The following is a 23,676-nucleotide window of genomic DNA, read 5'->3' as shown; positions in this document are numbered from 1 at the left end:
AGCTGCAGGACACGGGTGCAGAGTTGTGGCACTTGCAGGGACACCTGCACTGTGTGCCAGGAAAGGTTTAGGTTGGATATGGAAAGGATTGTCCGGCCCTGGCACTGGTGGAGTCCCCATCTCCGGAGGTGTTTAAAAAGACAGATGTGACACATGTAAGGACATGGGTTAGTAGTGGCCTTGGCAGTACAGGGGGAGTACTTGGACTTAATGGTCCCAGCGAGCTTTTCCAACCCAAACGATTCCATGATTGCAGTCGGGGTAGGAGGGGACACGAGTGCAGGACAGAGACCCCTCTGTGGGCTGTGTGTCACCCTGATGTGGCACTGCCAGCTGTGAGCCCGTGCCCTGTGCCTATGCATTATCCATCCTTTGTGCCAGTGCAGGGCCTTGCCTGGCATCCCTACGGTGCCGAGGCCAGGAGCAGGTGGGCATGCTGCCATTGGCAGTGATGACTGGGATGTGTTATTTTTGGAAAAGCTCAGGCTCTGGCTCCCATCCAGCTCTGAAAATGCTGCCGACTCAGGATTTCTTTCTTTCCATTTGGGAGCACCGAGGAACGCTCTTCCAGCTCTCGTGAATAACTGTGTGCATGATGACAGAGCAGTGTGGCATGTGCGTAGACTGGCAAAGCAAAGCCAGGAATGTGGGACCGAGCTCCTCATCCAGGATGAGGCTCTTCCCAGAGATGCCATAGCCGGAGGGATAGGAGAGCACAGGGATGTCACCATGCTCAGCACCTGTGAGGAGACAGGAACCTGGCACCACAGGGCTCACTGTGCCACAGCACTGCTCCCAGCATCCTCACCTGGGAAAAGGAGCCAAGGGAATCCCTGGCATCCTGTCCCACTGGAAGTGGACATCCACAATGGATGGCCGGGGACAGGGTGCTGTGGCTGGTGCAGGGGGACCCCCTCCCCTCATCCTTCTCTCTTTGCCCTTTCTGCCAGCTCTGCTGTGAAAGCCTGGCCTTTTCCCGTATCCAGGGAAGCAGAAAGGTGAAAGCCATCACGCTATAGCCCTTCCCAGCCCCAGCACTCCTGCCACTGGAACCAGGAGCACCCACATTCCCAGCAAGTGCAGCCATGTGGCACCACATGCCATTCCTAGTCTGGAACACAGATGGCATGGAAGCCATGGCATAGGGAGGACAGGCTGGGGGAATGGGGGAGCTGGACTGGGGAAACTGTGCTGGGGAACTGGGCTGTTGCAGCAGGGAGAAGTGGGGGAGCTGGGCTGGAGAAGCAGTTGAGCTGAGCTGGAGAGCATGGTGGGAGGAGCTGGAGAGACTGGGCTGGGTACCCAGGGGAACTGGGCTATCAGAGCTGGAAGAACTGGACTGAGCAACTGAGCAAGGGCAGCAAACACTCAGTCTGGGGAAGCTGGGCTGGGGAACGGCGAGCAGTGAGCTGATCTGGCTGGAAGAACTAGCCTGGGGACCTACCAGCACTGGGCTAATGGAGTTGGGAAACTGGGAGCATTGATGGAGCTGCTCTGGGGAAGTGGGAGCACTGAGCTGCTAGAGCTAGGGGAAGTGGACTGGGGAACTGGGAGCACTGGGCTTTCTGTAACAACTCCCAGTCCTGCTGGCCCCAGTCTGGGTGCAGAAATGCCCATTTCTGACACCTTCCTTTCCCACACCCCTGATTTTTTTCCCAGATCCCTGTGTCCCAATCCTTATTCCCGCTCCACCATCCCACATCTGCAAGGAGCAGATGCAGAAATCAGTATTCGGAGTGTGCAGAGCTAAATGCAGGAATCAGTAATTCAGGCAAAAAAACCCAAGTCTTCTAAAAAATATTTTTTTTATCAAATCCCTAAGATGCATCTTCTTACCAGCTCTGTTTAATCCAGGAGTTTGTCAGACCCCGTAGAAGCGCTGGAGTGATGGTGGGACGGCCAAGTGAGCAAACAGCTGCTGGAATAATGGGAAATGGAGGGAATTGGGGTGAAACAGGAGGAAATGGGTAGAACGGGAATTGCTGGTGGCAAATCCTGGGCGGGAAGGCACTCACACACAGATGTGCCCACACAGGCGTCCCCCAGAGGCATCTGCGCTGAGCCCAGCCCGCAGCAGATGCCCAGGATTCATTCATAGCACCACATGAAGCCCTGCCTGGGGGTACAAGCGCTGCACACGCGTGTGCCCAGCTGCCCGGGGGATGCGTACACAGGAGAGCACGCGTGCCTGCAGGTGTGCGCAGGTGTGGCACTGCATTTGTGCATGCAGAAACGCCCCTGTGCGTGCGCGCCAGTGCACGCATGTTTTTGTGCCCCCCGTGTGTAAATAAACGCGTGTGCACGAGTGTCCATGTGAGTGCCCATGCGTGAGTTTGGTGTCTGTCGGTCCGTCCGTGCCCGCCCACGCGCGCGCGACCTCACTGCGTCACACACGCGCGCGCCCGAGCGCCCTGCCCCGACCCGCACTGCGCCCCCTGCCGGAGCCCGCCCGCCACTACTCCCCTGCATGTCCCGCAGCAGACGCCAACTTCCCGGCATGCCCCGGGAAGGACGCGCCGCGACGCCTCCTGGGGGTTGTAGTCCGGCGCGGCGGATAAGCGCGCTGCAGGGCGGGGTGGGGACTACATCTCCCGGCACGCCTTGCGCCGCCCTCTTCATCAAGCTCCGCCGGCCGGCAAGCCGCCATCTTGTCCACCGGCCTCAGCGACGGGGGGGGTAAGGTGCGAGCGGCGCAGCGGGAGGAGCGAGGGAGCTATGCTGGCGTCTCTGGCGTTGTGGCCGCTGCCGCAGGGGCTGGCGCGGCTCCTCCGAGCGCGGCCATGGTGGTCGCCGTCACGTGCGACCTACGAGACTGCGGCGGCGGCCGGGGCTGAGGGGGCCAGGGCCCCCCGGCTGCGGCTGCTCCCGGTATTGACCGCCAGGGGGCGCCGTGGGCTCGCTCCGACGTCAGGCGCGAGGCTGTCATGGCGGGCCGCTGCCTGCAGGGGGCGACAGGGGAGCCTGGGGGGCGAAGCCCCGGTAGCAGGGCCTGTGCCCGGGGGCTCTCCGGTGGCTGCTCCGCCAGGCCCCACTTTGCCAATGGGGCCGGTGCCCGGGGGCTCTCCCTTAGGTAATGGGCCAGGCCTAAAGGGGAGCACCGCAGCGGAGAGGCCAGGGCTGCCTGTTCCAGGCCTGGCCGCACTGCAGACACCCCGGCCACCTGCCACCCGCCCGGCCAGCAATGGCTGCCTTGTGCCAGCAACATCGTCCAGCCGCATGGCATCCCTCAGAGAGCCGACGCCATGGCCCTCGGGTGCAGAGCAGCGCTGCTGTCATGCGGGAGACCCCGGCGGGCGTCACAGTGGAGCTGGGAGCTGCTCCCCGGGAGCAGGGCTGCCTGCCCTCATCGCTGCGCTGGCTTACTGCTACCTGCGGGACCGCCTGTCCAAGGGTGACTATCGCTGCTGGGGCCCGCCCCAGGGCGGGAGGAGTGGGATACAGCACAGAGAGTCCCTTTGGAGAGTCTCCTGCCCTTTGGGAGGGGATGTGGGGTCCCTCCTTGGGGATGGAACCTGCCTGCTGGCAGTAACCTGGGAAGGGTTATCCTTAGTGCTTTAGTGCATAAAGGGGCTCCAAGAGAGCTAGGGAGAGATTTTAGACATGGGTCTGGAGAGACAGGATAAGGGGGAATGGTTTCCCACTGACTGGCTTCTTCTAACCCTGAGGGCAGACTTAGATGGAATATTGGGAAGAAATTCTTGCCTGTGAGGTTTGGTGAGGCCTTGGCACAGGCTGCCCAGAGAAGCTGTGGCTGCCCTATCCCTTGGAAGTGTTCATGGACAAGGCTGGGAGCAGCGTGGTCTGGTGGAAAGAGTCCCTTCTCATGGCAGAGGTAGAATGAGATAAGCTTTTAGGTCCCTCCCAACCCAACCCAACCCATCCTTATCGCATCTCCCAGAGCTGGGTGCTGCTCTTCCCTTCTCTAGCCAGGGGGTGTCATTCTGACTCTGTGTAGGAACACTTCTGTGGTGTCTGGGAACCTCTAGCTGAGGCTGACACCGTGGGGTGACAGTGCCCACTGCCCTGGGGTGCCTGCTGCTGTTCTCAGGGTGTGTGGTGGGGGCTTGCAGTCAGTCACTAAGGCAGCGAGGAGTTTTTAGATACCCTGCTCACAGAAATGGGCTCTTGCTCACTGGGGTGCTCAATGAGAGCTCTGAGCAGCAGCAGCAGCCCCTGCACATTCCAGGTTGGGGTGTCCATGTGTGTTCTCCATGCTAACTCCCTCCTCCCTTCTGTCTGCATTTCAGAGGATGCTCTTCTGGAAGCTGCAAGGATTAACAACGTTTCAGAAGTCAAGAGGTGAGCAGGGTTCTGAGACATGAGAGCAGTGTCCCAAGGGCTGGGAGGGCAGAAAAACCCTGTCAGCACATGGGGGAGGAAGGGGCTGGCTGCTCCCAGCACCCATGGGATGCTCCCCTCACCCTCTCAGATCCAGATGGGGAGAGATGGGGAGCACCCTTACCTGTTGGGTAGGAGGTGGGTTGCAGATCCCTGTGCTGAGAAAGGACACTGTGAGGCCATACTGTGCAGATGTGGGTGTACACACTGCAGAAGCTCATCTCTTGGGGTCTGCCTCTGAACAAACTGCCCTTGTGGGTTCCTCAGCCTGAGCCAGCAGTTCTCCAGGGGCCTTTTGTCCCACAGGGAGCAGAGGAGAGAGCTCCACCCAGCCAAGGAAGTCAAGGAAGTGAGTGGTTGGGTGACCAAAGACATAGCTGTTAGGGAGGGGAGCATCTTCAGAGCTCCTGTCCCATGGCAGCAGGCTTTTTGTCCCAGTTGGGTGTGCCTGCCTCACTGGGGCGGTGCCATGGCACCTTTCAGTGCATCTGGCAGCATTACATTCCCTGAGGGGGTAGCAAAGGGCCAGTTTGTCACAGGCTCAGCATGTGAGCTGTGTGAGTTCCTCTCCTGTGTAGTCCCCAGGAGGCACGTTCTTTCTGCAGCCAAACCTCCAGGGAGGGACTCAGAGGTTCTCAGGATGGTTTGTGAGCAGCAGGGCCATGCCACTGACATGCTCCAGTGATGGCTCCACCCAGTGCTGGGGACAAGCTCTGGCACTGTGGGAGGAAAACAAGTCTGCCCTAAAGTGGGAAGAGAAGTGTGAGAACCTTGGAGCTGCTTCTTGAGCAGATCCTGGCATTCCTACCTGGTCTGTCTAATAATGCCAGAGGTCTCCCAAGTGCTGCCCTCAGCCAGGATAGAATTCAGACCTTTTGGCAGTCTGGCAGCTTGTGTAGGATGGAGACATTACACAGGAGCCATTGCTGCTCTCCTGTGTACGCCACACGTGTGTTCCTGTCTGTGGCTGAGATCTCCCACCCAGCACAGGCACCTGGGGAGGTAGGAGCTGCCATCCCTGTGTAGAAGCAGAGGATGGGTGCAGAAGAGGACAGGAAGAGGAGAGCCCTCTTGGCCTGCAGCGAGGGGATGTTCCATCCAGTTTCCAGGATCTTGGATGAAGCACCTGGCTCTCTTGCACCCCAGGGCTGAGATCTGGCCTAGATCAAGGGCCAAAGAGGATATTGGTGTGCAGCTAATTGGCACATGTGTTCTGCAGCTTGTAATTGCAGGAAGCTGCTGTTCAGGGATGTCTGGGTGATTTGTGAGCCTGGTCAGGCAGATCAGCAAGAGGGATGCTCTGTGCTCCAGCTGCTCAGGGCAGGGCCGGTGGCTGTACACCATCCTGCTGGGCTGCACGTCTGCAGCTTCTCCCTTTGTTTCTGTGCTCTGTCACAGAATCACAGAATCACTGGGGTTGGAAAAGCCCTCTGAGATCATTGAGTCCAACCATTCCCCCAGCACTGCCAAGCCCACCACTAAACTGTGTCCCCAAGTGCCACATCTGCATGTCTGTTCAATCCCTCCAGGGATGAGGACTCCACCACTGCTCTGAGCAGCCTGTGCCATGGTTGATGACCTTTTCCATAAAGAAATTTTCCCAAACATCCAACCCAAACCTCCCACAGCACAACTTGAGGTTGTTTTTCCCTCCAATACAGTCATTTGTTACCTGTGAGAATATCCTGACCCCCACCTGGCTACACCCTCCTTCCACAGAGCTGTACAGAATGAGAAGGTCCCTCTGAGCCTCCTTTTCTCCAGGCTGTCCTCCCAAATCCCTCAGCCACTCCTCATGAGCCCCTTTGGTCCAGAGTCTTGAGCAGCTTCACTGTCCTTCTCTGGACCCACTCCAGCACCTCAAAGTCCTTCTGCTCATGAGGAGCCTCTCACTGCACACAGGATTTGAGGTACCTTGCCCAGTGCAAGTGAGCAAGGATCTGCCTTGGGCTTTCTGGCCACTGTAGCTGATGCAAGTTAGAGTACCATTTGCATTCTTGCCACACCTGGCTTATGTTCAGCCACTGTCAGCCAGCACCCCCAGGGCCTTTCCCGCTGTGCCCTTTTCAGCCACTCTGCTCTCAGCTTGTATCTCTGCACAGGGTTGTGGTGACCCAGGAGCAGGACCCAGCACTTGGCCTTATTGAACCTCATAGAGTGGCCTCAACCCATGGAGCCAGCCTGTCCAGATCCTCTGCAAAGGCTCTCACGGACCCTCCTTCCCATCCTGCTCCCTGTGGGGCTGGCAGCCCTCCCACTGTTTGAAGCTGTGCCTAACTCTGCTTTTTGCTTGTGTGAGAAACACACAAGCAAACATGATGATTAACACACATGATTTTTACCATTCATGAATGGTAAAAATCATGACTTGCCCTGCTGCAGGCAGTTTCAGCCTCAAACATGATGAAGGGACTGGAGCATCCCTCTTACAAGGAAAGGCTGAGGGAGATGGGGCCATTCAAGAAGAGACAACTTGAGAGGGGAACTCAGCTTTGTCTGTCAGTGTCTGCAGGGAGGTTGTCAGGGGATTGATCAGTTCTGCTCCATAGGGCCCAGCAATGGGGCAAGAGGCACCAGGAGAAACTGGTGCACAGGAAGTTCCATCTCAATATGAGAAAGAACTTTGTACAGTGAGTGTGGCAGAGCACTGGAACAGCCTGCCCAGAGAGCCTGTGGAATCTTCTTCCTCAGGGATATTCAAATCCCACTTGGACACAATCCTTTGCAGCCTGCTCTGGGTGAACCTGCTTAAGGAGAAGGTTGGACACAGTGATCTCCAAAAGGTGCTTCCCACCCCAACCACTGTCTGATTCCATGAATTTCTTTACAACAAACTTCCACAGCCCAAGATTGCCAGACCTGCTGCAGAGCTGACAGAGGAGGCACAGTCTTGCCTTCAATGCTCTCTCCACCTTCAGGGGGTAAAGTCCAGACTGAGCTTTGACAGGGTAGGAGTGTGACAATCCAGCTGGGCAGCCATCCATGGAACATTACCTGTCCTGCCACACTGCTGTCCCCTGCCTGCACTGTCCCCTGGGATGGTGTTTCTTATCCAGCTTCAAGCTTGTTTGAAGGGGGATGCTGATCTTTTCCAAGTGCCTTCAGCTGACAGCTGGTCATGGCCCTCTGCACATGAAAACACCAGCATACAGTTACTAGGAAATACAGTGTTAGTCTAAAGACTGTGTGAGAGAGGGTGGGAGGTACCAAGAAGATCATAGGATCCCACCTTGTTTTGGCTCTGGGGCCCTCATCATGAAAAGGCTGTGGAGCTGCTGGAGTGAGCCCAGAGGAGGCCATGGAGATGCTCCAAGGGCTGGAGCCCCTCTGTTCTGGATACAGGCTGGGAGAGCTGGGGCGTTTCAGGCGCCTGGGGGAGCTGGAAGCCCCTGCCAGTGCCTAAAGGGCTCCGTGACAGGTGAAGAGGGACTCCAAGGGCATGGAGTGACAGGGCAAGGGAGGATGGCTTCAAACTGATGGAGGGCAGAGTTAGATGGGATATTGGGAAGAAATTCTTCCCTGTGAGGATTGTGAGTCCCTGGCACAGGCTGGCCAGAGAAGCTGTGGCTGCCCCATCCCTGGAAGTGATCAGGGCCAGGTTGGATGGGTCTTGGAGCAACCAGGTCAAGTGGAAGGTGTCCCTTCCCATGGCAGAGGAGGTTAGAACTAGCTGAACTTTCAGGTTTCTCCCAACCCAAACCATTCTATGATTCTGTGTTTATTCCCAGCAGTGATTTTTATCTCTGAAAAGGAACAGGCCTTTCAGGCATAGCAAACAGACCTCACTGGAATACACATTTATATTGCTGTGGGAAGAATGCCTATCCACAGGCTGAATCCAGCCCCTTTGCTGTAGACTTGCCTCTACCATCTCTGGCTCCTCTGAGCTTCCAGCCAGGTTTTCTCATCTCTAACCACTTGTTGAATGCAGGGAACCAGGCTGAATTCTTCATTGAGCTGAAAGAACGTGCTAATTTCTGAGAGCATCCCCTTTGGAGCATGTGGCAAACCAGCTCTTCCCACCAAGCCCTTCATGCTGTTAGCCAGCACAAAATATAATACCTAATTGATGTAGATAGTTTAATTTCCCTCAGCCTCAGTTGTTCTGTGCATTTGGAGGGAAAGCAAGAGGCAAAGGCATAAAAAATGCCCACCTTACTCCCACTTGTGTTGATATTCAGTACTAATATTGATTCCTTGTGTTCCAGCTTTGTTTCTTAGTAAGCCACCCCAAGAGCACAGGCTTTCAGCAGTTTCCCCAGCAGATAAGCATGATGGAGCAGTGTTTTCCTCAGCCCTGTGCAGCTGTGACTCATGGAGACACAGGGCATGTGTCAGATGGCTGTTATCAGCCTCATTCCTAACAGCAGGCAGCCACTCAGATCTGTCTGGTAATGAGATCTGGAGCTGACCAGGTGCTCTCCTGCTCTCCCAGGGATCCACACAGATGTGGCAGTGGGGCAGGAAGCTCCACTTGCTTCAGCTCAGTCTGCTCTCTCCAAGCTGATTTTTTAGTTGGAGGAGATGCAGAAACAGCTAAGTCAGGCTTGATTGCCCCAAACAGTGATCTCTCAATTTTCAAGCAGCACCACTCATCTTGGCTCTGACTCATGGCAGTTCTGCCTCCTCCAGACTGTGCTTGTCTCTTCTCCCTTGTTTGTAAGCAGCACAGCTCATTGAGCAAAATTTCCCCCATCCCTGTCCCTGGAAGTGTTCAAGGCCAGGGTGGACAGGGCAGTGGGAGGTGTTCCTGCCCATGGGAGGGAGTGGAAACAAGATGAGCTTTCAGGTCTCTCCCAGCTGTAACCCTTTCAGTTCTCTCCAGTTTGGGGGCTGGACTAGGGGTACAGTCCCCCAGTATTTTGTTTGCTTCCTGGCTCAAGTGTTCGTTACAAGAATTCAGAGACTGGGTAAAAAATCCCTCTGCAGTGTGTCAGGCTTTGTTTACCTGGAACATCAGATCATTAAAAGACACTGTGTGGAGGAGGTGGGCCTTTATGGGAACCATGTTGTACCTGTTGGAGCATCTTCTCTCACAGAATAGTTGTGAGTGTCATGACTGAGGCTCGAGGGATGCCTGAATTGCCTGAATGCTTTGTAGGGTGAGCAGAAGAGTCATGTCATTGGCTCCTGGCCACTGGCCATCATGTACCTTATCTCAGTCCTGAACAGCTGTGACACATCTTCAGCAGGGATAGTGGCAGCAGGTTGGAAACAGGATTGGGATATGATTTATAATTATATTTATTTCTGTTGCTCCGTGCTTATATAAGATGTTGAGCCTGCATATGTCTGTGTGTATCTGAGTTACAGACACCTAGGTTTTTTAGGATAAAAATATGTTTATCATGTAAATGTCCCGTTTAGGCTTTTCTCCTAAATGACCAGATTTTCCAGGACTGTGTTTCAGTGAAAGTTTTGTTACTGATTATTGAGTTTGAACTGGCCTGTGGCTGCTGGAATTCAGAGCACATACAACAGCCCAGATTTCTTCATGTTGTCAATGAAGTATTGAGTGAGATGTATGTGTGCTGTGCTTTCCTGTTCTAGATAGCTGGAAGACTGCCCTTTTTGATCTGTTTCTTGGTGTATTTTGCCCTCCCAGGATTGTTTGAATTTGTACACTGAGTCACAGAGCAGTGTCTTGGCACTCTGTGCCAAACCAACAGGAGATCTCATTCTTCTGTCCAAAACAGCTTTGAAGCCCATAAATCCCAGATCCCTCTCTCTGGAAGCAGACACCAACACACCTGGATGCGTGGGAGCTTCTGTATGTCTGGAATACACCTGGGAACCATCACAGGGTTAATTCCAGTTAGTGGAGATGTTTATCAGCAGGGCTGAGTGCAGGAAAGCCTCCTGAGCAGCTCTGGGTTTGGAGGAGCAGCAGTCCACCAGCATGGATGGCCTGTACAACCAAGGGAGCAATTATTCCAGTTTCCTCACAGCCCAGGAGTTAAGGGACACCTTGGAAGATGTGATGTAGCAGGTGAAAAGCATGTTGCTTACACAGCACATAGATGTGAATGTTGGTGTAGGTGAGGGAGTCTGACACGTGAGTTCAGACCTGCACAGAGTAAGTCAAGCAGGTAACACATGCCACCTCCTGTAGCAATGGATTGTCAGAAATTAGTGTATTGTGCTCAAATTCCTCAAATTCCTCTGCAAACAGTGATGGCTCATTTCCCACTTACACTGCTCATTTCCCACTGCTCTGCCAGAGCAGGCTGAAGGCTGGTAGGGTATTTTTCTGGCACACAGCTCAGCTGTTGCATTGGGGTGACTGAATTGGGACTGTTCCATGTAAGGTTTCACATGCCCTTCCAAACCTGGTGATGCCAACTGTCAAATCACAGAAGGATTTGGGTTGGAGGGGATTTTGAGCTCATCCTGTTCCAGCCCCCTGCCATGGACAGAGACATCTTCCACTAATCCAAGTTGCTCCAAGCCCTGTCCAACCTGGTTTTGAACACTTACAGGCACAGGGCAGCTACAGCTACTCACATGTCTGTATTGGCCTTTTCATGCTTGGGTTGTACCTCTTTGACTTTTCCCACTTCATGTTCTTCACCCATGGTGGTTTTGCCCACCCTCTGTGCCCCCAGACCTGCACTCCTCTTGGAGCTGGCTTCACCTCCTCAAACTTGGATTTATAAGAGCTTCTCTTTGATTTTGAGAATTTATTTCCAGAAGTTTCTCCTTGGCCCCTGGCCTGTTTGTGCTGTCAGGGCTAGGCTTACCAGGATTCCTCCAGGATCCCCTGTGTCCTGGGAGCAGCTTTCCTGCCTTGAGAGCTGCACAGAAATGCTGTTTCTCCCTCCCTTCCCCTTTCCTTCCCCACAATGTGCTGCTCCATATGTTTTCACAGAGCACCATGGTGTGTTTCTGGCCCTGCAAAGGTGGTGAGGGGTGAGAAACAGCAATGAGCTCTCTCCAAGAATACAGCAGCCACATTAAAGGGTTTCAAGCAGCTCGCTGTGTCCTCCTGTCCAAGCAGATCCTTTCCCTGGCAGGAAAATCTAGCAGGGATTGTGCTTTCATGTTCCAAGATATTGTTCAGTTGGGATGTTTTTCTTCCCCCCTTCTTCTGCAAAGCAGAGAGCAGTTCCCAAGAGGCTGAGCACATCTGAGGGTGTCCCACACTCTGCAGTTAAACAGTGACATATTGGGACAGGGCTGGGGGAAATGTCTAAGAGGCTGACAGAAACAGAAGCTATTGTTGTTGCAAAAGTTCAAGTTTCCAGCTTCCTCTTCCTCCACCTGTCAGGATGGAGTGCTGGGCATGCTCCCAGCACTGAGCACAAACTCAAACATGCCCTCTGGGCTCAGCAGTGTCAGCGAGTCAGTCACCCAGAACCCCAGTGACGGGTGAATAGAAGGCACATCTGTCCGGGGGCAGTGGGGGGAGAAGGCTCATCGCTGCGATGTGCGCTCTTTATCTCTTCTGCGGGGATCAAAGTGCTAAAGCTTGGGAGCTGCTGGCTTGGCTAAAATAGGCCATATGCACAAAGCAGTAGGTGCTGCTCTGCCCAGATTCCTTCAGCAAATTCCACAGCAGACAGGGATGTTCATAGAGTCAGGGAATCACAGAGTGATTTGGGTTGGAAACGACCTTAAAGCTCACCCAGTTCCAACCCTCTGCCATGGGCAGGGACACTTTCCACCAGACCAGGTGGCTTCAAGCGCCATCCAGCTTGTCCTTGAACACTTAAAGGGATGAGGCAGACATGGCTTCCCTGGGCAGCCTGTGCCAGGGCCTTACCACCCTCCTAGGGAAAAATTCTCCCTAATATTAAATCTAACCCTGCCATCTGTCAGCTTTCTGCCCTAAAACCATTACAAAAAAAAAAAAAAAAAATTGAAATCCCTTAAATATAAGCACTTCCCCAGTGTCAGAAACAGCACCAGCTCTGGTTCGGGGCTCTTCCCCTGACCGGGTCTTGAATTGCAGCATCCCAGAAGAGTTCATGTCAGAAGAGACATTTAAAGGTCATCCAGTCCAACTCCTGCCAGGGGAAGGGACATCTTGGTGCCACCACTGCAGTCAAAGAACAGTTTGTCATTTGAGAAACACTGGAAATGGCGCTAATAGAGCTGTATCCATGTGAGAAACTCCTTAGGAAGGGAGTGTCCTGGATCTTACTTGGTTAAAATGTGGATAATCATCCTAAACATTGATCAGAGGATTTTATTTAATTAAAATAAAATACTCCTGCTGGTAAATACATTTGGCTGTCTGGGATCTGAGCAGTGGTCTTGGCTTTATCGATTGTCATATCATTAAATCAGGCGGAAAAAAATAAATGGTGGGCCTGAAGACCCTGAACATAAAGTTCAGTTGTCTGAAAATCTGTTAAGTTGCTGAGCATCTTGCAATGATTTAACCAAAAAAAAAAAAAAAAGCAATCCAGCTCCTAAATGAAATGTCAATGCATATTATGGTAGATGGTATGATACAAGTAATTCCCTCACTGGGCTCAGTGATGTGGCATTCCAGATGCTTATGATGATCTAGATTCCTGAATGGAAAACTACTTGACTGATCCTAATACCTTTGCTCCAAGCCTGTAACCTAATCCCACAGGAGAGGCTCCAGCATCCTTCCTGTTGGATGCACGATGATTAAACAGGTTTGGCTGCCAGACTAGAATCTCTTTCATTATTTTTTTTTAAAGAATGAAGATAATTCATTATTCAGTATGTCCTTCCGGTGTGTCTGTAGAGAAAAAAGCCTTTCAGTACTCCAGAGTGTCTTGAGAATTCTAAAATCACAGGATGATAGAATGGCTTTGGTTGGAAGGGACCTTAAAGATCATCTAGTCCCAACCCTTTGCCATGGACAAGGACACCTCCCACTAGACCAGGTTGCTCAAAGCCCCATCCAAACTGACCTTGGATACTTCCCAGGGATGGGGCAGCCACAGCTGCTCTGGGCAACCTGTGCCAGGGCCTCACCAACTTCACAGGGAAGAACTTCTTCCCAATGTCTAACGTAAATCTCTCATCTTTCAGTTTAAAACATCATCTTTTTATTTGAAATAAGGGCTGATGTCCTGTCCTTTGTCTCAAAGGGATATATTGAAGAGTTACACTGCAAGTCCTATTTATGAGAAAACAAAAGGGGGTTGACTTCACACTGCCATAATGCAGGGAAGAAATTGGGAAAGAAATATCCATTCACATGGCTACCCCATCCCTGGAAGTGTTCAAGGACAGGTTGGATGGGGCTTGGAGCAAACTGGTCTAGGGGAAGGTGTCCCTGGCTGTGACAGTGGGATTGAAACTGGATGATCTTCAAGGTCATTTCCAGTCCAAGCCCTCCCATGAAATGTTAAAACTCAGGACAGGTGAAATTAAGACAGACTCTTTGCAGCAGAGCAACCCAGTGGCTGGCAGGTGACCAGGATGGTCTCTCTGCCCCTTTAATGTAAAATCATATAAACACCATGGTCAAGTGCAAATGGGCCTGATACTTTGCAAAATTACAGCAATTAAACTCTACTGAGGATGTTAATCAGTGGCTGGTGTTGGGCTTTAAGGCTTTTATTGCCAGGCAGAAGTTCCCAGCCTGAAGGGGTCTGTGTGCCTCCATCCTGGCATAGCTGATGCCTTCTCACCTGCAGTTTTGGTGTTGGGGTTACTGTGCCCTTTCTGGGTTCTTTCTTCAGGCTCCCTCTCCCTTGTCACCAAGATGCCTTTATTTCCTGGCTTTTCTGTGGCTATTAGGCTGTCACAGTGACACAATGTAGGAAGGGGGTGATGTGAATGTTCCTGCTTTCAAATGATTTCCAAATGGACAAGTAAATACAATGAAATTCAGAAATGACTTGGACATGTTGGTCCACACTTCTCTGAGACAAGTGGAAGGGGATTGGGCATCGCAATATCTGGGAAAGGATTTTTGGAAGTAATTAGGGTGAGTCAGGGGAGACAGTAAGATGTCTGCCATTGCATCCTGAGCTCTGGTGCTGGTGGGAATGACTCCTTGGGGTCTGGGGGAGCTGGGTGTGGAGTTTGTTCCTGCAGTGACAGCTAGCAAGCAGTTTTCCAGCTGAGGGAGCAGCTCCCTGTGCCTGCGCTGAGGACACGGCACACATGGCGGCACAGATGGAGCTGTGGTGTGGATTTCTGCTGCAGGCACTGTCCTTCCAGCTGGAGCAGGTGATGGTGTGACCAGCAGCAGCCATGGGTCTGAGTCAGGCTACCTTATCTCTGTTGTGAGTGCAAACACCTCTGTAAGGGGAGCTGTAAAGGGAGCTGATCTGTGCAGATAGCAATCTGCTCTCCCCTGTGTGTCTGGGCACACCCCGCCTCAGCAGGATGGAAAGCTGTGTGGCTGCACAGGGATATTTCTTCCTCCAGCATTCTGTTGTCTGAGAGTGGTATTCAGCACTGCAGAACTAGCAGCACACTCTTGGCATTCACTTGCAGGGATGTGGTGCTGGCAGAAGGAGAAAGCATAAGGATATTTCACAAATTCTTCATAGAAAGGGCTGTCCACCCCGGCACAGGCTGCCTGGGGCAGTGGTGGAATCCCCATCCCTGGAGGGATGTAATAGATGTGTGGATGCAGTACTTGGGGATGTAGGTTAGTGGGAAGCTTGGCAGTGTTGAGGGAGTGGTTGGATTCAATGGTCTCAGAGGGGCTTTTCCAACCCAAATGATTCCATAATTCTGTGCCACACCCTGCAGGGGGCCAAGGCTGCTCTTGTGCAACTCCTCAGATGAGTTTACTGGGCCCCTGGATAATGCAGGAGCTGCAGCTTGACCAGTGTTAGCCACATGCAGGGCTGTGTAGATCCAAACCCCCATAAGGTTGTAGGTGAATCGTCCCTGCTCTCCATCATGCTGCTGGGTGGTTCTTCAAGTATTAAACCACATAGAAAAAAAGAAATAAAAATTGGATCTGGAGTGGATTCTGTGTGAAAATTTGCTCTTCAAGTATCAGACTTATTTGGACCATGGTCTTGTTGTTGACTGCCACATAGTTTATTACCATTGAACTTTAAATTGTAACCCTGGTAAAGAGAGCATAAAGCTTCTATGGTTGGTGCTGTGGTAATTTACAGTGCTCACAGCCTCCTGAGTCACAGTTGGGAGCTACAAATGGAGGCTGCCAGTTATGATTCTAGTATTTCAGCTATTAGGTTTCTGTCCAAGTGTGTGATGAACAGTTCAGAGCATCCAGAACCACAGCACTAGCAGTGGCCGCTCCTGTCAAAAAAAGGGTGGTGAGATTGTCCACCCAGACCCATGACCACTACTCCAGTCAGAAGAGTTCACCAACCTGCTTCTGAGTAGAGCTTGGCTAAAGCCATCTGCCTGTTGGCTCTCAAGCCCTACTCTCTGTCAAATAAGGCAAGTAGTTCAACTGGAGAGGGTCACATGATGTTTATCTGGCTGGTTTGTCCAGTCACTGGGTGAACTGTGTTCAGCTGTGTTCAAGATACCAGCCAAAGTTCAGGCATTGCTAGTTGGAAATAACTTTAGGATTATCATACCATATATCGTAGCGCTGAGGGGTTTGGCTGGGAGGGAGCTTTAAGACTATCTAGTTCCAACTCTTCTGCCATGGACAGGGACAGCTTCCACTAGACCAGGGTGCCAGAAGCCCTGTCCAGCCTGGTACTGGACACTCCTAGGGATAAGACAGCCACAGCTTCTTTGGGCACCTTGTGCCAGGGCCTCACCACCCTCACGTCCAAGAATTTCTTCCTGATATCCCATCTAACCCTGCCCTCTGTCAATGGGAAGCCATTCCCTCTTGTCCTGTCACTCCAGGCCCTTGTCCAGGTCCTCTCCAGGTCTTTTGGAGCCCCTTTAGGCTCTGGCAGAGGCTCTGAGGTCTCCCTGGAGCCTTCTCTTATTCAGGTTGAACACTTCAGGTGTCTCTGTATACGAGTGTATTTGTTCCTTGGGATAAGTTTCTAGCGAAACTACTGTGGAGGTTTGCTATGAGGTGGAGGAAGGTTGGCAAGACACCCTGGGTGTATCTCTGAGTGTTGTTCCCTGGATCAGCATCCCTGCTGTCCTTTTTTTTTTCCCCAACTGCAGGAAGAGGAATATGGTTCGTTTACCTCCTTTTCACTCATTCCATCCCAGCACTCTTAACCAGTGAGAGCATTGCCACCAGAGCAGAGCAAGGGTGAGGGATTTGGAAAGGCTGTCTAAGTTCTGGTGTGAACCTCTCCAGGTCCTTAAAGAGCTGATCTGACTTGTTCAGTGCACGCAGGCACTCACACCTGACCTTGACTTCCTTTCCTGGGATTCTGGGTATAATTTTAGGACTTCAGTTGTGGTGCTTGCACAGGTGGAACATGGCTGCTGTGTTCACCTATGTGTCTCCCAGCAGGGAGTTTAATGACAGCTCTTCCCTGTTATACCTGTGTGGAGGATGCACTGTGCAGGGACAGCCTCACCCAGAAAGGAAGATGAAAAAGCCTTAATATGTGAAAAGGGAGAAAGATAAACTAAGGGGCAGAGAACTGCTGACTCTTGCGTGGTCCACCCTGCTTTCTAAAGCCTGACCCAGGGCTTCCCTGTCTTGGTACTGGCAGCACCTTGCTCCTGAAAGAAAAATGGGTTTGTAATCATGGATTTGGTTGTGTAGAGGGACCTTTTACACAGGCAGAAAATGGCAGGACAAGGGGAAATGGCTTCAAACTGACAGAGGGGAGATCTGGATTAGATATGGCAAAGTTCTTCCTTGAGAGGGTATTGAGGCCCTGGCACAGGTTGCCCAGAGGAGCTGTGGCTGCCCCATCCCTGGAAGTGTCCAAGGCCAGGTTGGACAGGTCTTGGAGCAACCTGGTCTAATGGAAGGTGTCCATGCCTATGGCAGAAGTGATGGAACAAGATGGCCTTCAAGGTGCCTTCTAGCACAAACCCTTCTGTGAATCATTCTATGATTCTATGACTTGAACATGCAGGTTTAGAGTTTGTCTCATTTAATTTGAGCACTGTAAAATTTGTGTCTCAATTCTGAACTTCTTTTCTTCCTTATGGTGTGCAGAGAGAATTATCATTTCATACTGTCTGGGTTCAGCACATGTTTTAGGTTGAGCTAAAGTACCTGCTGCAAAACCTATCCCTTGCCATTATCTTGCAAAAGCTGAGAAAATTTTGGAGACATGAGGGTAGTTTGGTTTCTAATATATTTAAGGGTTGTCTTATTTGTTCTTATGCTGTATGAGAAAACTGTGAAGCGTCTGCAGGTGACATGGGCTTTAGGCTGCTTCTGAAGCCTAATGGGTGCTTTGCAGCCAAAGGATTCAAATGTCATTGGTATTTGGGTTTATCAGTTTTGCTATTGATTGGTTCTTTGGAAATTAGACTGAACAGAATAAATAAACAAATGTACAAACAATACAGAAAGCAAGATGTTGGCATTGCACCCTTGAAAGGAGTGGGATTGCCATCACCTGAATGTTTGTTTTAGTTTGGTCAGCTTTGAGAACTATTGAATCAACTTCATGTTGGGTCTTCTGGGCCTTGCTGCAGCAAGTGCCTGCACAGTAAAACATTCTCCTTTCCCTCATTAGCTCCAGAATACCTGAGGTGCTCTCTTCATATCTATTTCCTGACCATATCTCTCCCCTTTCCAGGTTGTTGGAAGAGGGCACAGATGTGAATGCAAGGCACAAGCTTGGCTGGACGGCTCTCATGGTGGCAGCCATCAGCAGGCACTCCAGGTATGTATGTGCATCTCACATCATGATTACTCACTTCAACCTTTCCCTAAAGTCACACTGAGCTCTGTAGAGGGTCTTCATAAAGTTGGGATGCATTGTGAAGCTTAACCCAAGGGAGCTTTTCACTCTCCTTATGCCCAGTATGTGGTGTAAAAGATCAGGGCAGGCTGCTCCCCAGTCCCATGGATGTGACAGCTGAACTGATGGTGCCATTCCACACCAGCTCTCAGGTTTTGGCCATGGATGAGCCCATACCTGTGGGATGTTGTTGTGGTGGGTACCCCACCAGCCAAAATCCCTCCTGTCCCATATCTTCTCCCTGGGGATGGTGTCACTGGGGCTGAATGCTGTGCCCTTGCTCCACAGTTCCCATGATGATCACTCTGGCTTCTTGTAACCTTTTAAAGACACTCCTAAATATATTCAGTCTACAACTAAATTCAATTAGGTTTTTTTTTTTTTATTTAAGGAGAAAAAGAGAAAAAGAAATCCAATTTTGGAAAATGTGGGACAGACGGGAGAATGAGCTTTGATGTTACAACCTCTCAGGGATGCTTTACTTAGTCACAAGTTCATAAGCAAAAAAGCTTAATTACTTGGGAAAACACAGGATTAAAGCAGTGCACAAAGGCTGAATATCCGCTCTCGGGTGACACTATCCCAATCCATGTGCTGAGTTCGTGTGTGGTGCAAACTTTGATGTGTGCTATGACAAGCTGAAAGTCGTGACCTCCTCAGGGAGCTCCTTAAAACAGGCCCAGAGGTGGGGGCTTGTGAATGTTTGTTTAACTTTGATGTCCGAGCAGCAACGGGCTCTGTTATTTGCCTGCCCATGAAGGGATGGGCTTGGGAGCCTCCCACCTTTCCCAGTGGACAATGGTCAGCAGCAGAGTGTGACGACTGTTGACCATTCCAAGTGACTGGTGAAGCAGAACAGGACTTCCCGAGTTGCAAAGACTAAGGGGAGACAGGGAGAAAGGCTGTTCATGGGACAATAATTACCCAAAATCAGGCCTAAAATCAAGTGGAAATGCTAATGAAAACATCTTGACAAAAAAAGTGTGGACTCCAGGCTGGTCCCTTCTGAGAGGGCATAGTCATCGCCACGTCTGTCTTTTTTGTGTACCTGGCCAAAAGAAAAAGGGTTTGGCTGTGTTGGGTAAATTCTGTTTATTTTTCCCACATTTTAGATGAATACTGACTTAAAGTGAAAATTAAGAAGACCTTGAATACCTGAAGCTCAGTATAACTTTTCTCCAGATAGCAGAAGAGTAATTAGATACTGTTGGACTTGATCTTAAAGGTCTTTTCCCACCTTTGTGATTCTGATTCTATCCTTTCTGGAGGCAAACATAAATGCAAGCTTATTCCTTATGTAACAGCTCTGGCATTGTGCCAGACAAGGTTTTGGCCCTCAGTCCTGTTTCTAGACTTGAAATGTTCACAGTGCAGAGTGGGAAATGCATTGAGCTGGAGCATGGCCCACAGAGTTTGAAATTCCTTACAAATGGTTTGCTAATCGACTTAGTCCACAGGGTGAACTGTGTAACTGAAGCTAGATGATGTGGCCAGGGTGTAATGGGGAAGGGAGGAGCCAGAGGCACAAGGATGCAGGATGGTTTTGTTTATAGTGTGGTCCCTCTGTAAAAGGTTCTGCTCTAAATCTGCTTTCTCCAGCCACAGCAGCTGATCTCAGAATCAGAATCACAGGTTGGAAGGAACCTTGAAGATCATCCACTTCCATCCTTCTGCTCTGAGCAGGAGCACCTTCCACTAGACCCGGCTGCTCCAAGCCCAGTCCAACCTGGTCTGGGACACTTTTAGAGATGGGGCTGCCACAGCTTCTCTGGGCAGCCTGCGCCTGAGCCTCACCACTCTCTCAAGGTAGAATTGCTTCCCTATTTTCAATCTAACCCTGTCCTCAAGGGTGAGGGTTATATCGAATATAGGAAAGATGGCAATGTGAAGCCATCCTCCCTTGTCCAATTGCCTGTGTAATTCACCTGATGTGATGGATTTGAAGTTGTTATGACTTTTGGTCCTTCAAACCTCAGGCCAGCACCTCTGGAGAGGTGAGCTGGGCTGTCCCTGGCTCAGAGATGGCTGAGGTGCAGCCAGCTGAACAGGACCGACAGGTACTGCTTGCCTGCAAAAAGATCAAGGTCATTCCATTTTAACTTATTGGCTTTCTCACCACTTCCTATTTTATGGTTAGTGATACCTCCACAGGTTCCTCAGCATGGTTTTGAAGGGCTGGCATGCTGGGAACTGGGATGAGTGTTTTCAGCTAATAAAATGGAAGCCTTCATCCTCAACGCCTTTCCAAAGGTGTTTTTCAGAGAGGAACGATGTTTTCAGTCTCCACTGTGCGCTGGAGATTTCTGTGACCTGTCCTTTAGCTTTGTCATGTTTCCCAATTTCCACAGCCCTCACTCTTCCAATTAGACAGCCCCAGTCCATCTGTTTAATTTAATTCCAGAGGCACTGCTTTAATGATTTCTGTCAGTTGCCATCAGCTACAAGATGAAATCCAGCATGCTGGAAGGCAAGTTTGGGGTCCATCTTTTCTTTTTACAGCAAAACAGTGATCATCTTCTTCCTCTTGGAAATGTCTTGTATCTAAAATGTGAGGAGACATTAAGAAGCATTCAGCAATATTGCCATGGATAGGTCTCCAGGAGGAGACTGGTGTCTGCCTGGGAGGGAAGATACAGTAGTGGATCTAGTGGAGACAGATATTTAGAGTTTCATTTTTACATGAGACAATGTCCAAATTATTTGGCTCCATGATGATACATGTTGTAACTGGGTCATGGGCTAAAGATACATCAGCTGTGACCATGTTTACAGCAGCAAAGGAAGGTTTTTTGCTGTAATTCCCATTGCTATGGGAATTACCATAGCATTGTCATATTTTTAGTATTTAAGCTTTAATTAAATGCATACTCAGAGCTTTGTGGGATTTGTGCATTTGTTAAAATAAGCAATAAGCTATCATAAATGAAACCCCAAAGCAGGTAGGACTTTAGCTGTATGTCTGTAAAACAGTGACCTTTTTTATATCTGGTTATCAGCTACTCCGTTTTTTCTCATTTCCACAGAAATAAAGTGACAGTGAAATATCAAGTCATCTTCTCAGCCTCCTCTGCCTCCTCTGAGGCTGAGAACTACTTGTGTGGTAGGGGAGACTAAGGCACACAGCAGCATGGAGAGTTTGAGTCCCAGTGGGATAAGTTTGAGTAGTTGTGAAAAACATTGGAACCTGCTTCTGCTCCCATTCAACCACTGGGCAGCAATTCTGAAGGCAGGAGCATGAGCATGATTCTGATGAGGGGTGGCTGGGGGAGCTGGGGCTCTCAGCCCGGAGAAAAGGAGGCTCAGGAGCGACCTTCTCACTCTGTAAAACTCCCTGAGAGGTGGGTGGAGCCAGGTGGGGGTCACTCTCTTCTTCCAGGGAACAAGGGACAGGGGAAAAAAGAAAACAGACTCAAATTGTGCCATGGGAGCTTGAGGTTGGCTATTAAGGAAAATTCCAAGCCTGAAAATATTGTCAAGCCCTGAAAGAGACTGCCCAGTGCAGTGTTGGGGTCACCATCCCTGGAGGGATTTAAAAGTCCTATGGAAATGGCACCTGGGGACAAAGTTTAGTGGTGGCCTTGGTAGTGGTGGAAGAACAGTTGCACTCAATGATCTCAAAGGGGTTCTCCAACCTAAATGGTTCTGTGATTCTATGATTTTAGGGCTTCCAGAGTTTTCTGCATGGCTCAGATGGTGGGGAGGAGCACCTGGGTGCACTCACAGGGATTCCTTTCTCAGAATGCAGTTCAAGAGCAGTTCAAGCCTGTGCAAGGCTTTCACAGTAGCAGCAGCAGCAATGCCCATGTTTTAATTGGACAGAAGTGCTCCAGCCCTCAGAGCATCATTTTGTTCCCCTCTGGACTCACTCCAGCAGCTTCACATCCTTCTAAATTTGGGTGGCCCAGAGAGGGAGGCAGCACTGCATGTGGGGTCTCACCTGAGAGGAGCAGGGGGTCAGAATTGCCCCCTCCTCTGCTGTCCATGCTGTGGGATCAGCCTAGAGCATGGCTTTCTGACAGTGCACTGCCAGGACATGCTGAGCTTTGCCTTCCTGTTTCACTTGGGGCTTTAGCCTCCAAATTCCCCTTGACTCTTCCCCACATCATCTGCTCATCTTCATTTTCTTTTTGCAGCTTTTATTTCCTGCACACCCTTTCTTCTTCTGCCTTCCTCTTCAGGTCTGCATCTCTTTGCATTTCTTCACCTTTGCTTCTCAACTCCTTTCTTCTGGGAATGACCAATGCCAAGTGACTCCTCCCTGAGTATTGGCTCTCCTTTTCCTTCTCTGCCTTTCTGTGAAGATCAAAGGAGCTGTGGGTCAAAGGTTCTCCCATGGAACCAGAACTAGCAGGGCTTGGGTCAGTGTGGCCTTGTCCCATCCCTCACCCTCCTCCAGCCTTCCTTAGGGAGAGGAGTCAGGAAGGATTTGTTCCTTGTCTCCATGCACACTGCTGGGAGCTGTGTCTCATCCACATGTGCATTGAAGATGCTCTGTGGCTGTTTTATATTGGTAATGACAATTCCTCATGCACTCTGATTTTCTTGTTCTGAGATTGGTGAAGGGTGACTGATCTGGAGCTGTTCCCTGTCTACAGGCAGTGACATGATGAACTGGTGCAGTCTTGTTGTCTATATTAGGTACATACATCTGTTCCATGGGGGTTTCTTCACTCCTTTCACTTTCGGCAAGTCATTCAGAGCTGTCTGCAGTGGAGCTGGAGAAATATCTGAGTACCTTTGGAAGAAGATAGGCCCAATGTTTCACCTGTCAGAGAGCTGAGGAGTTGGGTGTGGGTTTCAGCTGTGGTGACAGAACATTTGGAGGGCCTGATCCTACAAACTGGGGCATTGACTTTCAGCCACTCCCTGTCTGGGTGCTTTTGATGAACAGTGACCACTTGGCTGTTCCTGCAGCTGTTGCTCACACCTCTGCCTTGGCACTGCCCCCATCTCAGACCCCAGGGCCTGAGCATCCCTGTTTTCAGGAATGAACACCCTCTGATGTCTTGCAACTCAGGCACAATGTGATACTGTTAGTTTAGCAGATTCCTGCACCTCTCCAAACAGAAATGGCTTCTCTTCACATTTTCTTCCTGCTCCAGGCAGGGAGCAGGGCTGCTAACACTCCTCAACTCCCTTGTGTGCCTTCACCATGCCTCTGAAACATGATTCACCCATGTCACACTCTTAAAGAAAACTGAAGAATATAACAATTACCAACCTTCAAGATTTTTTCCCCTTTTTTTTGGATTCCATAGTCCCCTTTTATTCCTTTTGGTGGAGTCAGTCATTTTCATCTGGGTTAATAATAACACATCACAGCACAAGGGGTTGCTGCGGCTGCCTGGCTTTCTGTGCCATGGGTAGATGTAAACATGCTCCTGGGAAGGCACACATCCACATTTAGCTTCATCTGAGCAACAGTTCCTCCCAGCCCTCCTGCTGTGCTGAGTTTTACACAGTTAAGATATAACCAGGCAAGGATGTTCTTTGTGTCCAGGCAGGACATGTGGCTCCTGCCAGAGCTCAGGGCAGCCGCGGATCAAAGCCCAGCCGGGCGTTTGCATTG

At 50.7% G+C, this 23,676-nt stretch overlaps 1 protein-coding gene across 1 annotated transcript in view; it reads left to right on the top strand.

The window, feature by feature from the left end:
• The first annotated feature begins 2,620 nt into the window (after positions 1-2,620).
• Positions 2,621-23,676, top strand: part of CLPB (ClpB family mitochondrial disaggregase) — a 74,617-nt gene continuing 53,561 nt past the window's right edge. Inside the window, exons 1-3 of the mRNA XM_005487151.4 lie at positions 2,621-3,391; positions 4,248-4,299; positions 17,943-18,029. Coding sequence (XP_005487208.2) covers positions 2,716-3,391; positions 4,248-4,299; positions 17,943-18,029 — 815 coding nt within the window. The 5' untranslated portion in view covers positions 2,621-2,715. The remainder of the gene's footprint in view (positions 3,392-4,247; positions 4,300-17,942; positions 18,030-23,676) is intronic.

This window comes from Zonotrichia albicollis, chromosome 2 (genome assembly GCF_047830755.1).
Source record: "Zonotrichia albicollis isolate bZonAlb1 chromosome 2, bZonAlb1.hap1, whole genome shotgun sequence".
In the NCBI taxonomy this organism is placed as follows: Eukaryota; Metazoa; Chordata; class Aves; order Passeriformes; family Passerellidae; genus Zonotrichia; species Zonotrichia albicollis.
Note: the sequence above shows the minus strand (reverse complement) of the source record. Positions and strands in the feature narration are given on the sequence as shown.